Raw genomic sequence first — 14,056 nt, forward strand, 5'->3', positions numbered from 1 at the left:
CTATGGGCCTCAACAACATCCCGGCTGTAGTGCTGAAGACCTGTGCTCCAGAATTGGCCATGGCTCTAGCCAAGGTGTTCCAGTACAGCTACAACACTGGCATCTACCCGACAAAGTGGAAAATTGCCCGGGTATGTTCTGTCCACAAAAAGCAGGACCAATCCAAACTGGCCAATTACTGCCCCATCAGTCTACTCTATATCATCAGCAAATTGATGGAAGATGCCATTGACAGCGCAATCGAGCGGCATTTACTCAGCAATAACCTGCTCGCCAATGCTCAGTTTGGGTTCCACCTCATTGCAGCCTTGGTCCAAACATGGACAAAAGAGCTGAATTCCAGAGGTGAGATGAGAGTGACTGCACTTGACATCAAGGCAGCATTTGACCGAGTGTGGCATCAAGGAGTCCTAGTAAAATTGAAGTCAATGGGGATCAGGGGGAAAACTCTCCACTGGCTGGAGTCATACCTAGTACAAAGGAAGATGGCTGTGGTTGTTGGAGGTCAATCATCTCAGCCCCAGGACATCACTGCAGGAGTTCCACAGGGCCGTGTTCTCGGTCCAACCATCTTCAGCTTCATCAATGACCATCATAAGGTCAGAAGTGGGCTGTTTGCTGATGATTGCACAGTGTTCAGTTCCATTTGTAATTCTGCAGATAATGAAGCAGTCTGTGCCCGTGTGCAGCAAGACCTGGACAACATTCAGGCTTGGGCTGATGTGTGGCATGAATGTTACTAGCCACTTAAGTGCCAGGAAATGACCATCTCCAACGAGAGAGTCTAACCACCTCCCCTTGACATTCAATGACGTTGCCATTGTCGAATCCCCCACCATCAACATCCTGGGGGTCACAATTTACCAGAAACTTAACTGGACCAGCCACATAAATACTTTGGCTACAAGAGCAGGTCCGAGACTAGGGCCCCGATTTTCTGGCCGCTGTCGGGCGGCTTTTCATGCAGCCGGGGGCCGAAAATCGGCAAAAAAGCAGGTCGGGACCCCCCCCACCCCGCCTGATTCCCCGCCCCGTCCGACTTTCGGACTGCCGTTTCCCCGCGCCCCGCTTCAGTCCCGGCCGCCGCTGGCGGGACTGGTCGTCGGAGCACTAACGAGCAATTATCTGCTTGTTGAAGTTGATTTTCCCGTGCCGTTGCGACTTTGGGGCTTTCCCCACCTGAAACCCGCCTGCGGGGAACCCCGCTGCTGAGAGCTGGCGTGAAGCTTGCTAGCTGTCAGCTGCAGGTAAGGAGAAGCTGCGATTTAAAGGGCCAGCACTTGTATGTTGAAGGACCTTGTTGCAGGTTTGGGGCTACTTCTTCAAGGCTTGGGCACAGCTGTGGAAGGCTGGAGCCTCACACACTTCTCCAATGCGATCTCCTGGGAAGCCCCTCTCGCCACCCTCACTCAGCGCTTCCTCAGCGGAGCCATCTACGAGAAGCGTGGGATGACTTTTTTTCCTTCCCTTCTTGCCATTAGAGGATCTCCAGCAGCAGAGGCGGCAGCAGCAGAACCAGGAACAGCATGATGAGCACCAGGCTGCTGCTCACTCACTTGAAGCTGCACAGGCCAGAGGGGGCCAGCGCTTGGAAGTGGCTTGAGAGCACCTTGCTGCGCTTTAAGGGGCCATGGGGACCCATATCTGCATTGGCAGTCCTACTCAGAAGGACTTCCATGAGGATCTGGTTTCTCTGTTCAACAGATGGCCAACGCTCCTCAAGAGATGTCATTCTCTTATATTCACTCACCATGTTTTCCGTACCCTGGCGAGTTATCTCCTCCATGGAGCTTGCCAACCTTTCCATGGTGATGCGTTCATGCGCCAATGACTCCACAAAGGCTCAGCTCATGGTCGCTTGGGACTCCTCTATTCGCTCCACACTCGCAGCGACTCTGGAGACAAAACCTGCCAGAGACTCCTGCATCTGCGCACGGAGATCCATCACCTCTTCTCTTGCGGATGGACCCAGAGGCAGAGGGTCGACATGCAGCGCAGCGCAGCGCAGCTGAGCTGGCAGAGTCCTGCACCCTCCGACAAGGACTCTCCACTGCTGTCCCTGTCTCCAGAATCTGCTGAGGCTCACTTGTGAGCTGTGAAAGACCAGGTGACAACACTACTCTATGTCCCGAAGGTCCCCCCGAGGTGTGAGTGTCTGCACTGGTGCTGGGTGCGCTTACTTCTGCTGACGCTGCGCCCTCAGAGGTTGGAGCTTCCTCTGAGGAGTCTGGCTGCACAGCCTCTTCCTCCTCCACAGTGAGGACGGGGGCTCTGGATGGTCCTGTGGGGGAGTAAAGGAAGGAGTTAGAGATGTAATGCCAAGGTTCTTCTGGTGACTCCCAGCGAGCTGGCATCTGCTAACACCTGCATCCATGCAGCATTGGTCTCAGTGGGAGGCCTCTCCCTGCCTGACCTAGGGAAGAGGACCTCCCTGTGGGCCCTAACCCCATCCAATAATGCCTGCAGTGAAGCCTTGTCGAATTTGGAGGCAGCTCGGGGTCTGGCACTGGCCACAGCTGCTGCAGGCTCCTCTGCCATCCTGTGTGGTTCATTTGGAAGCCTTCAGATGATGCAGTGCTTGCTATGGACCTTGAAAGCACCACGAATGAGGACATCAATCTGTGGGGATTTCTGACTTGATTTAGACAATTAGCAAGGCTTCCCACATGCTGGGAATTAATTGGCCACTTGAGAGAAAATTGCGTGGAGCTGGCTGACACTTTTTTATGTGTGTCAGAAACCTCACATTCGGGGAAACCTGACCATTCCCCACAAGCCGAAAATCGGGGCCTAGGTATTCTGCGGCGAGTGTCTCACCACCTGACTCCCCAAAGCCTTTCTACCATCTACAAGGCATAAGTCAGGAGTGTGATGAAATACTCTTCACTCTGACAACACTCAAGAAGCTCGACACCATCCAGGACAAAGCAGCTCTCTTGATTGGCACCTCATCCACCACCTTAAACATTCACTCCCTTCACCACTGGTGCAACGTGGCTGAGGTGTGTACCATCTACAAGATGCACTGCAGCAACTCGCCAAGGCTTCTTCGACAGCACCTCCTAAACCTGCGATCTCTACCACCTAGAAGGACAAGGGCAGCAAGTGCATGGGAACACCACCATCTGCAAGTTCCCCTTCAAGTCACACATCACCCTGACTTGGAAATATATCACCGTTCCTTTATCGCCGCTGGGTCAAAATCCTGAAATTCCCTACTGACTGCACTGTGGGAGTACCTTCACCACATGGACTGCAGCGGTTCAAGAAGGCGGCTCACCACCACCTTCTCAAGGGCAATTTGGGTTGGACAATAAATGCTGGCCTTGCCAGCGACATGTCCCGTGAATGAATGAATAAATAAAAAAAAGTCTGCGAAGCTGCCGATGGAGGCGCCTGCAGATTGCCATGATTATGTAGGTGAGGCCCAGGGACCAACTTATCATGGTCTTCGGGCCTCCATCTTTGGGTGCAGGGATCGTACCTATGCCAATTTGGCATCTGAAAACCTGCCTGAACGAATTTCTAGGCCGACGTGTCTTGACTACAAAGATGCATCGGGGTAGTAGAAGGCTGTTGTGGGCTATATTGATTTAATTAAATGTGCAGTGCATCAGGCTTTGGCGGAGGGAAAATTTATAGGCGTTTTTTTGGGAGCTTTTAATTACATCCACAGAAAATCAACTGAATTTTCAAAAGAATTAATGTGGAGAAAAAATGCTTCAAAAACACAGGGTTGAGCTTTTTGTTATCCTGTTGTCTGATAGACATGATCTCTAATTGTGCTTAGTTTTCTGTAGTGTTTTTAGAAACTAAATTCTAACATGTTTACATTAATTTAATTGGCGTCAGAGGGCACTGCTTCTCTCATTGTTGGTTACTCCTCTGATAAGCTTTCAGAATCTGAATATGTTTGTGTCTGTGCTTCATCCGGAAGGCACGTCACAAATGTTTATTTGCACAGCGCCATATACTTAGTTTGCTTCCTTTCATTTTTGTTTTAATTATCCGGTGAACCTGATTCTTGCAGTGGTTTGTATTTAATGTTTTTAGTATTAGGGAATTGATCTAATTGCACAGTTTTTTTTCCCCCCCCCCTCCTCCCTCTACCTTGTCTGTGGAATAATAGATAAGATATTGAGCTCATCTTGTTTGCCACTGTGTCATATGTGATCTGAGAAATGTTACCAGGCAGCAAATGGGCAGCAGCTTGGAATTGCAGTCTGCTCATTAGTATCTGTAATGGTAGCACCAGGCAGCAAGAATGCTGCTTCACTTCTGGATTACAGACCAAATATCCATATAAATCAATGTTAGTGTATGCCATATTGTTGTATAATTGTTGCTGTGACAATTTAACCACCAACGATGCCAAATTAAAGTATGCTGATCCCTTAACCTCTTGCTCAGTATGACAGTTTTGGATCGTTGGATCCAGGTCAAATTTCCTCATAATTCATGAAGAACAAGAAGTTGATAAGTGCTTCACAATAAGACCTTTAATAATAGCGATTGTCTTAAAGGAGAAGGTGGCACACAAACCAGACTGGTACAGGGCTTGCCAAACTTGGACTTAGCATGAAGATATGGCCTTTTCAATTGTTGAAGTTGAGGCAATCGTGGGTGTGGGCTCAAGAAAGCTTTGTGGCAGCCCAACAAGGCACGTGTCCTCTAACTACTGCTTGCTCCCCTGTAAACTCATTTGAGTAGTGCCTTCAGGCACATCTGCCCAGCAGCATGGCTTTCAGTGTATTGACATTGTTACTGTGTGCTTAACCATTTAATTCAGTCACTGTGGTACATGTTCCTTTTCTCTTCGTGTAAGAGCCTTACAAGATGATGTACCTGCTGCCAGGATGAGCAGGAAGCTGGATCATCTCATAAGCATACTTCATACACTCCTGACCGTGTAAGCACCAGCTCAGATACATCTCCGCTCTGGATAACCAGATAGAGGGGGGTCAGGAAGGAGCGCCTAGTGAAGCAAGCAGCACAAGTGCAGAGGAGCACGTGGATATGGCTCCAGAGGATCGGGAACAACCAGAATAGAGGGCCAGGCCCAGACCTTCCTGTGCTGCAGAGCCAGTTGATTTTACCTTGAGAGCTGCCTGTGTACAGTGAGGCTTATTAATGAGCAGATGCTATCGATGCAGTCCTTTTGAAAATCTGCATGATGTGTTGGGCCATTGGCCTGGATGGGTGCAGCTACAGCAAACTCAAGCTCGATACCACCTAGAACAAAGCGGTCCACTTAATCGGCACCCCATTCACCAGCTTAAACATCCACTCCCTCCATCACTGGCGCACCGTTGCTGCAGTGTGTACTATCTACAGGATGCACTGCAGCAACTCGCCAAGGTTTCTTCGACAGCACCTCCAAATCCTGCGACCTCTACCACCGAGAAGGCAAGGGCAACAATTACATGGGAACACCATCACCTCCAAGTTCCCCTATAAGCCACGCACTATCCCAACTTGGCCGTATATCACCGTTCCTTCATCGTCGCTGCATCAAAATCCTGGAACTCCTTCCCTAACAGCACCTTGGGAGTACCTTCACCATACGGACTGCAGCGGTTCAAGAAGACGACCCACCGCCACTTTCTCGAGGGCCTTGCTAGCGACGCCCATATCCCAAGAATGTATTAAAAAAGGCACTCTGCAGAAATGCTGCTTGGACATGTAGAGGAATTGGGAAATATGCAGGCCACCTCGGAGCCAGTGGCAACTCCACGGGCATCTACTGAGGAGCCCCTTGAGCATAGATACAGTTTCCTCGACAAATACAGTGACTAGTTATTGAGCGCTGGGGCTCCAATTTACAGGAGGCTTTCACTTCTGGGTTGCAAAGGCTAGGGACATTGCTTAAGAGAACCTTAATGACGGACTTCACACTCGAGCAATGGCTAAGTTCTGTTCCCACACAGATCCTTGGCCTATTGCAAGGGATATCCAGCAGCTGGAGCATAAGGCATGTAATGGTGATGCTAACTGGCCCCTTCAGAAGACTGAGGAAATGGCAGGTAATGGACAAGGAGAAACTGTCACTGTGCGGTGCTGGCAGTAGTTGTCAGAATTGACATTTGAAAAAAACTTAGAACTTAATTTGCTATAAATCTGTGAATAGAACAAATTCTCCTAAACTCTCATTCTTTTGGTGATGATGTTGAATTTATGCCCTTCATCGACCAGATGAAATAGTTTTTTCCTATTTGTCTTTCAAAACCTTTTATAATTTTGAACACCTCTATCAGATCTAATCTATTCTAATGAAGAGAGTTTTACTAATATCGCATAACTAAAGCCGCTCATCCCTGGTGTCACGTTAGTGAATCTCTTCTGAATCTTCTCTGGCCTTGCCATCCTTCCTAAAGTAGGCACCCAAAACTAGACACAGTATTCTAGCTACACCCTAAACAGAAATTTGTATAGGTTTAGCATTGCGTCTTTGCTTTTGAACTATTTGTCCAGTTCAGGAAATCTATGATTCCATATGCTGTATGTAGCTTTACCAACTTGTCTTTCCACTTTTAAAGATTTGTGTACTTGAACTCCTATGTATCCCTGCTCCTTTTATATACCCCTTATGCCAGTGGAGACTTGTTAATAAAGGAAATTGAAGGGTGCAGCCTATTTAATTAATTATTTGGCGGGGGGGTGGGGGGGGGGCAAGATAGCTTGTGTGGGTACTTTGACAGTGATAATCATCTAAACATGTAACTTGACCTTGTGAAGAAAAATTCTAAATGAGTTTGCTGATCTGCAAAACATCAAACAAACCTGTTGTGTGGGCACTTCAGCAATTAATTTGGACACTGAAATGTCAGGAATTTAACCCTCTAGGAAATAGATTGATGAGATGTTAACATTGTATGATTTGTGTGTTGAGTGCTTAAAAAATTTTCCATGGAGCATTGAGCAAGGCTAATGATTATTGTCCAGTCCCTTATATTCTGAAACAAATCCACAATCAGCTTGCAACAGTTCACTTTGCTGCTTCATGTGGTGTTTTACTGATCCTTTTTTTGGAGTACAATTGTTAAAATGACATTTCTGTGCACACTGCAAACTTCCCTGGGCGGTTCGAGACCAAATGTCATGTGCATTGTGTGTTGTAATCACAAACCAAAGATCATGGAAAAAGTACAAAACTTTGTCAATAAGTTATATGATATAGCAGTGCATAATATAAGAGCAAATAAAAGTTCTCAAAATATAGTCACTAAATAAAATTTAATTTCTCTTCACATGTTCACTTTTTAATAATGGAAACAGGAAAAGAATGGAGCATTTTCCAAAAAAGGTTCCCTAGAAATACCTTATACTGGAGTAAATCTAATCCATCTGTACTATTCAAGTGGCAGAGCAAGGTCTATTGTAACATACTGGTAACTTTGAAGTGAATATTTAGTATTGATGGTGCACTGAAAGAGATTTGGTTAATTATCCCCATAAATTTTTACATCTTTTTGTATGAAAGCTAAACTGTTTGTACTATGATGCAGTGTAATATTTAATCTATTTTCTGCCCACTTGAACCAGTTGATTTTAATTTAGAAAGGGTAGATTGGACATTTGTTACAAATTAGATGAGGCTGCTTATGCAGTGTTTTCTGTTTACAAGTTGCAGTCATTATACCAAGGAGTTGGTGTGAAATGAAATGTACTTTATTTAGTGAACGTGTTATTTTCAGTGCTCATAGCCTGTATTTCCAATTACTGTGTTGTGTGGTGCTTGCAGATGTGCAAATTATTCATGACAATTTGCTCAAAGTGCTCCCAGTTTAGAAGGTGGTGTGAAGGAAGAGTGAAATCTGGTGTATTTTTCATACCACTGAACAACTTTATTTGCATCAGAGGGAAAAGTTGTCAAATACATACAATCAAGGGACAAAAAAAAGGAACATTTTCAACAAATTGCATCTGCTATACCTGCTTAAAATACAGATGTTGGCCGTGGTAATAACCTTGTTTATTCTAAATGTATATTTTTTTCCAGATTGGGCACAGTTGGCACCAAGTCTCTTTTCTAAATTTATCCCAAATATCCTTCCCCCTGCTTTGGAATCCAAGCTCTCCGAGTATGCTGCTCAAGACCAAAAACTCCAGCGAGAATTGATGCAGAATGGCTTCGCCAGGTAAAATTTAGACTCCCATGTTTCAAACCTGCCATTGTAAATATGGCTGCTTATTTATCATGGGGCACTGTTAAGTTTACCTTTTTTTTTTTCTCTGAAGTTACTAGTTCATCCATCCAGGAAGTCCCTACAGTCACCCCTTCCTACAGTCACCCCTTCCTTCAGTCACTGTACCCAACTGCTTTTTACAGGAAACTTTCTGGTATCCGGCACTGACGGGACCGAGCTGGTGCCGTACCATCAAAACTGCCGTAGAAACCAGCGCTAATGTTAAAACATACGGAGCTTTTGAGCTCCGTGTGAATCAACAAACCCTGTTGCAACAGCTTCAAAACAGTCGGCCGCAGCTTAAAAGCGTCTCTGTAGCTAAGCAACAGTTTCAGCTAGACCTTGCAGAGCCTGACTGGGGAAAAAAAAAGCAACGAGAAGTAAAAAAACTTATAGGAAACGGCTCCTGAATTTTGCCGGTAGATAGAGCTTTCCGGACATTTAACCTCCGGTTAAACGAAAGTTTCCTGTAAATGATTTCAGGGCTTTCCCCTGCACTCTGCACCGAATTGTATGCATTGATCACTTTGTGTGATGATAAATCTTCCTGGAATCAGTCCGAAGTTTGTGTTTGAGCATGTGCCTTTGTTCTGTTCTCACAGTTTAGTGTCGGGGATTACTCCTGCGACTCTGCTTTAAACGTGAGTGTCAGCCGTGGCTCAGTGGGTAGCACTCTCGCCTCTGAGTCATAAGGTTGTGGGTTCAAGTCCCACTCCAGGGACTGGAGCACAAAAATCTAGGCTGACACTCCCAGTGCAGTCCTGAGGGAGCGCTGCACTGTCGGAGGTGCCGCCTTTCGGATGAGACGTTAAACCGAGGCCCCGTCTGCTCTCTCAGGTGGACGTATAGGATCCTGTGGCACTATTTCGAAGAAGAGCAGGGGAGTCATTCCCCAATGTCCCTCAATCAACATCACAAAAACAGATTGTCTGGTCATTATCACATTGCTGTTTGTGGGACCGTGCTGTGCACAAATTGGCTGCCTCGTTTCTTACATTACAACAGTGACTACACTTCAGAAGTACTTCATTGGCTGTAAAGCGCTTTGGGACGTCCCGAGGTCGTGAAAGGTGCTACATGAATGCAAGTCTTTCATTCTTTCTAAAGTGCCTCCACGGTTTGAATGTTTTCCTTTTATCCTAATTACCAAAGCTGGATGCAGTATGGTCTAAACAGCACGCTATACAATTTAAGCTTGCCTCTCCGACTTGTACTTTAGTGTTTCAGCTCTATAGTTCAGCCTCCTGTTTGTTTTGTTGATTGCTGTTCTGTAGTGATTGGGCATGTTAACTGTTGAATCTACTAATACGCCTGGATTTCTCAACCTCAACCGTAGTTATTTCAGCACCATTTATACAGTATTTTGGGGGGGTTTCTTACTACATGCAGTACTTTATACTTATTAAAATTTTTGCCTGCTATTGTTCTGCCTACTTGCATATTTATTTTGTAGGTCTTGAGCTGCTCCTCAGATTGAGCTGCTTTTCCTAGTTTTGCCTGTGAATTTGACCAGCTTGCCTTGAGCTCCTGAATCCGGGTAGTTAATTCAATTAGAAACAATTGGGATCGCAAGAGTGTTCTGCGGCACTCTACTCTGCATTCCTAGTTGACCTAAACTCAGCGCTCCACACTGTCCTAACTCCGCAAATAGGTATGGCTACATCCTACTCACCAGCCGATATTTATACATCAGATTTTACCATAAATCTCCAGCTTGAGTAGTTTTGTGTGGAACTTTGATGTACTTTTTTGAGGTCTTGCTAAGACCTTGATGTGCCAATACAGCTCCAACCTCCACATGGGCCACAGTCGCCGTACTGTGGAAATCTTGGCGCTGTAGGGCCCTATCCTTCTGCGAAAAAAGCTCAAGTCAGGGGATCCACTCCCCTGACTGCGCCCAATCTGGCGTGTTGTGCACCCAACTTGCCAAGCGGGAGGAACGCCCACAGGTGGTACTCCCCAGAATTTTGGGATCTTTCCTTGGATTCCTCTCGAGACATATTTCTATGGAAAAGTGTATATGTAAAACACTTACTTTTTATTGCATTGTAAAAAGGTTATTTAATAACTTTTTAAAGTTGATTTAAGGTCTTTTCAGCATGTCACTCAGCTCAAGTGCCACAGCTCAGTCTGAGTTATGGCATCTGTTAGCTTTTTCTATGGTGCCATGTGGTTGGTCAGGGAGATGAGCCATTGGGCACGAAGTTCACGAGATCACAGCTGTGACATTGACATTGCTGCGCTGTTAAAGGATCGGCATTCCAGCAATTTGCAGCGCAAATATAATGCGATGGCAATGGTGAGCTAAAGAGTCCAATTAAGGTCGTTCACCACCAAACCCGCTATTGCAGCAATTTCTGGCCCATCGTTTGTTACTGTGTTGACCTTTTAGTCTTTAAAAAAAGAGAACGCATTCATTCCAGTTGAAATTTGCAACAATATGTGAGATGGTAACCGTCACTCCTGTGTAACCACATTATTACAGGATAAATTGTACATAATTGCCATGCTTTTTGCTCCACTATCTAGTAGAAATACATGCTATATTACTCCTCTTTGAAATTAAATGTTAAAGGTCATTAAATGTGACTATTAGTGACTGACCTGTTTGCTGTTGCTGTTTGGAAATAAATTTACAGGGAAAGACTCATTTCCGAGAAGTAGTGAATACACTAACTAGGACAGATAAGCAGCATTTTCATGTTGAAACGATTTTACAGAATTTCTTATTCAGGCACCCATCAGTGTGGACATGTTTCCTATTTTCTCCTTTTCAATTACTCTGCTTTTAACAGTGCCCCTTATTACAGTGACGGAATTGATCCTTAATGTGTTAGCGCATTCATTTTCAATGTTATTATGAAGTATAGACCGAAACAGGTAATTTTAGTGCAAAAAGCACAAGGCTCTACATTTAATACACTAAAATGCAGAGCTCCTTGGATTTGCTGAGAAATGGAGTACACAAGTGATAGAACCTTTTTGAGTTACAAATGGCTGATTTAAAGGAGATGCTAACTCCATGGACGTGATTTTCCCAATGGAAGCGGGTTTCGGTTTTGGTGGGTTCCAAACCCGCCTCCACTGAGAAGTGGGAAATATATTTGCGTTTTTTTTTTTCCTTTCCCCCCCCCCCCCCCCCAAATTGGCCAGTTGATTTCAGAGCTGTGGGTTCCCCTGGGTCAATTGGTGTTTTGGGACTGAAACTCGCCTCTGCTGACATCACTTATCCAGCTTCATTTAAGGGCTGCTTGCTGCCTTGGCTCATTCCACTGGTTTTTGGTCGATGCTGCACCACCTCCAAACTGTTATCTCCTTGAAGAATGGCCAGCTCCAAGGCAAGGGCCTCCCCAAGGTTCTCGGATAAGGCGCTGGGTGTGCTGGTTGAGGGGGTGAGAGCTAGCAGGGAGGTGCTCTTCCCCTCATCTGGGAGGAAGAGGCCTCCCAAAGAAACCAAGGCTGTGTGGGTCCAGCTGGCAAGGGATATAACCTCCAGATCTCTGTGGAGATTGGGTGATTGTTTCTGATTATTAATGAAATGCCATCCCTGTGGAAATGTATTAAAAGTAGGTGATGGCAAACTGTTGGCGTGATGGCATCTGTTATTTCGGCTTGGGCAGCTCCACATTGCGGGCTCTGCGACACTTGCGTGGTCAGGTTGGTGGTCAGAGTGAAAGGAGGCCAGAGAGTCATGTCCATTGTCTGTCATGTGTTAAGGAGGAGCCAAGCACATGTGCCACAATGGGCAACCTATGCAAATCTGGCCAGGATGAGTGCATTCCTTGCACGGCTTGCTTCCATGCGCTGGCGCCTTCTGCCCTGTGCAACATCAGGTGGGTGAGCAGTTGGTTGGGGCTCCTGCTGCTGTTGCTGCTGAGCTGCCTGGTTCTGCTGCTGCCATGGCTGCTCCGAATCCGAATCCGCCGAATCCGAATCTGAGGTCCATGGTGAAAGGAAATAAATGGTTCCCATGCTGCTGGCAGATACCTCCTTTGGGGACGCGCTCAGTCCAAGCGGGGAGAGAGGGTCTTCCAAGGAGGTCCCACAGTTGAGAGATAGAAGCTGCAGCACCTCCAACTTCAGTAGGCCTGCTAAAAATGCTGAAAGACCTTTGGAACATAAGTTCTGCCACCTACAACTGCTCCCTGATGAAATCTCCGTTTTAATGGTGGAGCTGCAGCTGTGAGGAGGCCACCCACTTGTCAACCCACCAGGATCAGCTGGCGTGGTTTAGGAGGGTCGTGCAACTCGCTGAAAATGTGGTAAAATAACGAAGGCCTGTCAAAATAGGATTATAGAGGCCCTTAACTACTATTTAAGCATTTGAACTACCTCTCCCGACTGATGGAGGCGGGACCAAATCGCACCCATCAAACCTGCCTCCGGTAAAATTGCGCGGAGGCGGGTTCCAAACCCGCCCTCAGTTTTTGCCATTTTGCCAACTGTTCTGCCTCCAAATGCGTATCCTCGGGGCTAGGAAAATCACCTCCTATGACTCTGTACTTACCGGTAGATTACCTCTAAGTGTTTAGGTTAAAACAAAACACATGATTATAATTCAGGATTACAGGTTTTGGTCTTTACGTGAGGGATGATTTTGGTTTCTTCATTGAAAAACAGGCACTTGCCATTTAAAAAAAAAAAAAAAAAAAAAAAAAAAAAAATGCATACTTCAAAATATAAGCATTTCAGCTTTTATTCTAGATTTGTTGTAGGTGCGTCTGTTTTTGGCACATTTGAGAATTTGTTCATGATGTACAGTACTGAGCAACCAAGAAGATACAAATGCTGCTGTGACAAGAACAGGAGACCACCTTGTAGTGTCAAGATCCTCAGTCCTTGTAACTCGTGACTCTCCATCTCAAGCTGCTCATTCCACTGCCACCATCGCTCAATGTTTCTTTGCCTCTTGCACTTCTTCTCCTCATTGGCTGTTGCCCATTGCTACTCCCTCGAGTCCAGTGCCTTTTGTAACAATTAAATAAATAAATGAATGAACAATGTAATGTCTCTTTATAGGTGTGAAGCCGCTGCTCCAAATAACAATCCAGCACGTTCTGTTCGCGCTTCTGTCTTCTTACATAAGAACATAAGAAATAGGAGCAGGAATAGGCCACTTGGCCCCTCGAGCCTGCTCTGCCATTCAATAAGATCATGGCTGATCTAGGGCTCAAAGCCACTTCCCAGCCTGCTCCCCATAACCCTTCACTCCCTTATCTTGCAATAATCTGTCTATCTCCACTTTAAATGTATTTAATGACCCAGCCTCCACAGCTCTCTGGGGCAGAGAATTCCACAAATTTATGACCCTCTGAGTGAAGAAGTTTCTCCTCATCTCAGTTCTAAAAGGGCGACCCTTTATTCTAAAATTTTCCCCTTAGTTCTAGATTTCCCCTTGAGGGGAAACATCCTCTCTGCATCTACCCTGTCGAGTCCCCTCTAGTATGTTTCGATAAGATCACCTCTTATTCTTCTAAATTCCAATAAGTATAGGCCCAGCCTGCTCAACCTTTCCTCATAAGTCAAACCCCTCATCTCTGGAATTAACCTAGTGAATCGTCTCTGAATTGCCTCCAATGCAAGTATATCCTTCCCTAAATAAGGAGACCAAAACTGTACGCAGTACTCAAGGTGTGGTCTCGCCAATACCTTGTACGGTTGCAGCAGGACTTCCCTGCTTTTATACTCCAACCCCCTTGAAATAAAGGCCAACATTCCATTTGCCTTTTTGATTACTTGCTGTACCTGCATGCCAACTTTTTGTGTTTCATGCACAAGGACCCCCAGGTCCCACTGAATTGTAGCATTTTGTAATCTCTCTCCATTTACGTAATAGTTTGCTTTTTTATTTTTCCTGCTAAAGTGGATAA

At 45.8% G+C, this 14,056-nt stretch overlaps 1 protein-coding gene across 3 annotated transcripts in view; it reads left to right on the forward strand.

Moving 5' to 3' along the window:
• cacul1 (CDK2 associated cullin domain 1) overlaps window positions 1–14,056 on the forward strand; it is a 94,808-nt gene that overhangs the window by 67,015 nt on the left and 13,737 nt on the right. For all 3 annotated transcript variants that reach the window (XR_015079192.1, XM_085994391.1, XM_085994392.1), the window contains exon 7: window positions 8,000–8,138. Coding sequence is in view for 2 of the 3 variants with exons in the window: in XM_085994391.1 (XP_085850517.1) it covers window positions 8,000–8,138 (139 nt within the window). In the remaining variant the exon portion in view is untranslated. The remainder of the gene's footprint in view (window positions 1–7,999; window positions 8,139–14,056) is intronic.

This window comes from Somniosus microcephalus, chromosome 8, assembly GCF_052327205.1.
Source record: "Somniosus microcephalus isolate GS21.2 chromosome 8, FLI_Smic_1.0, whole genome shotgun sequence".
NCBI classification, from domain to species: Eukaryota; Metazoa; Chordata; class Chondrichthyes; order Squaliformes; family Somniosidae; genus Somniosus; species Somniosus microcephalus.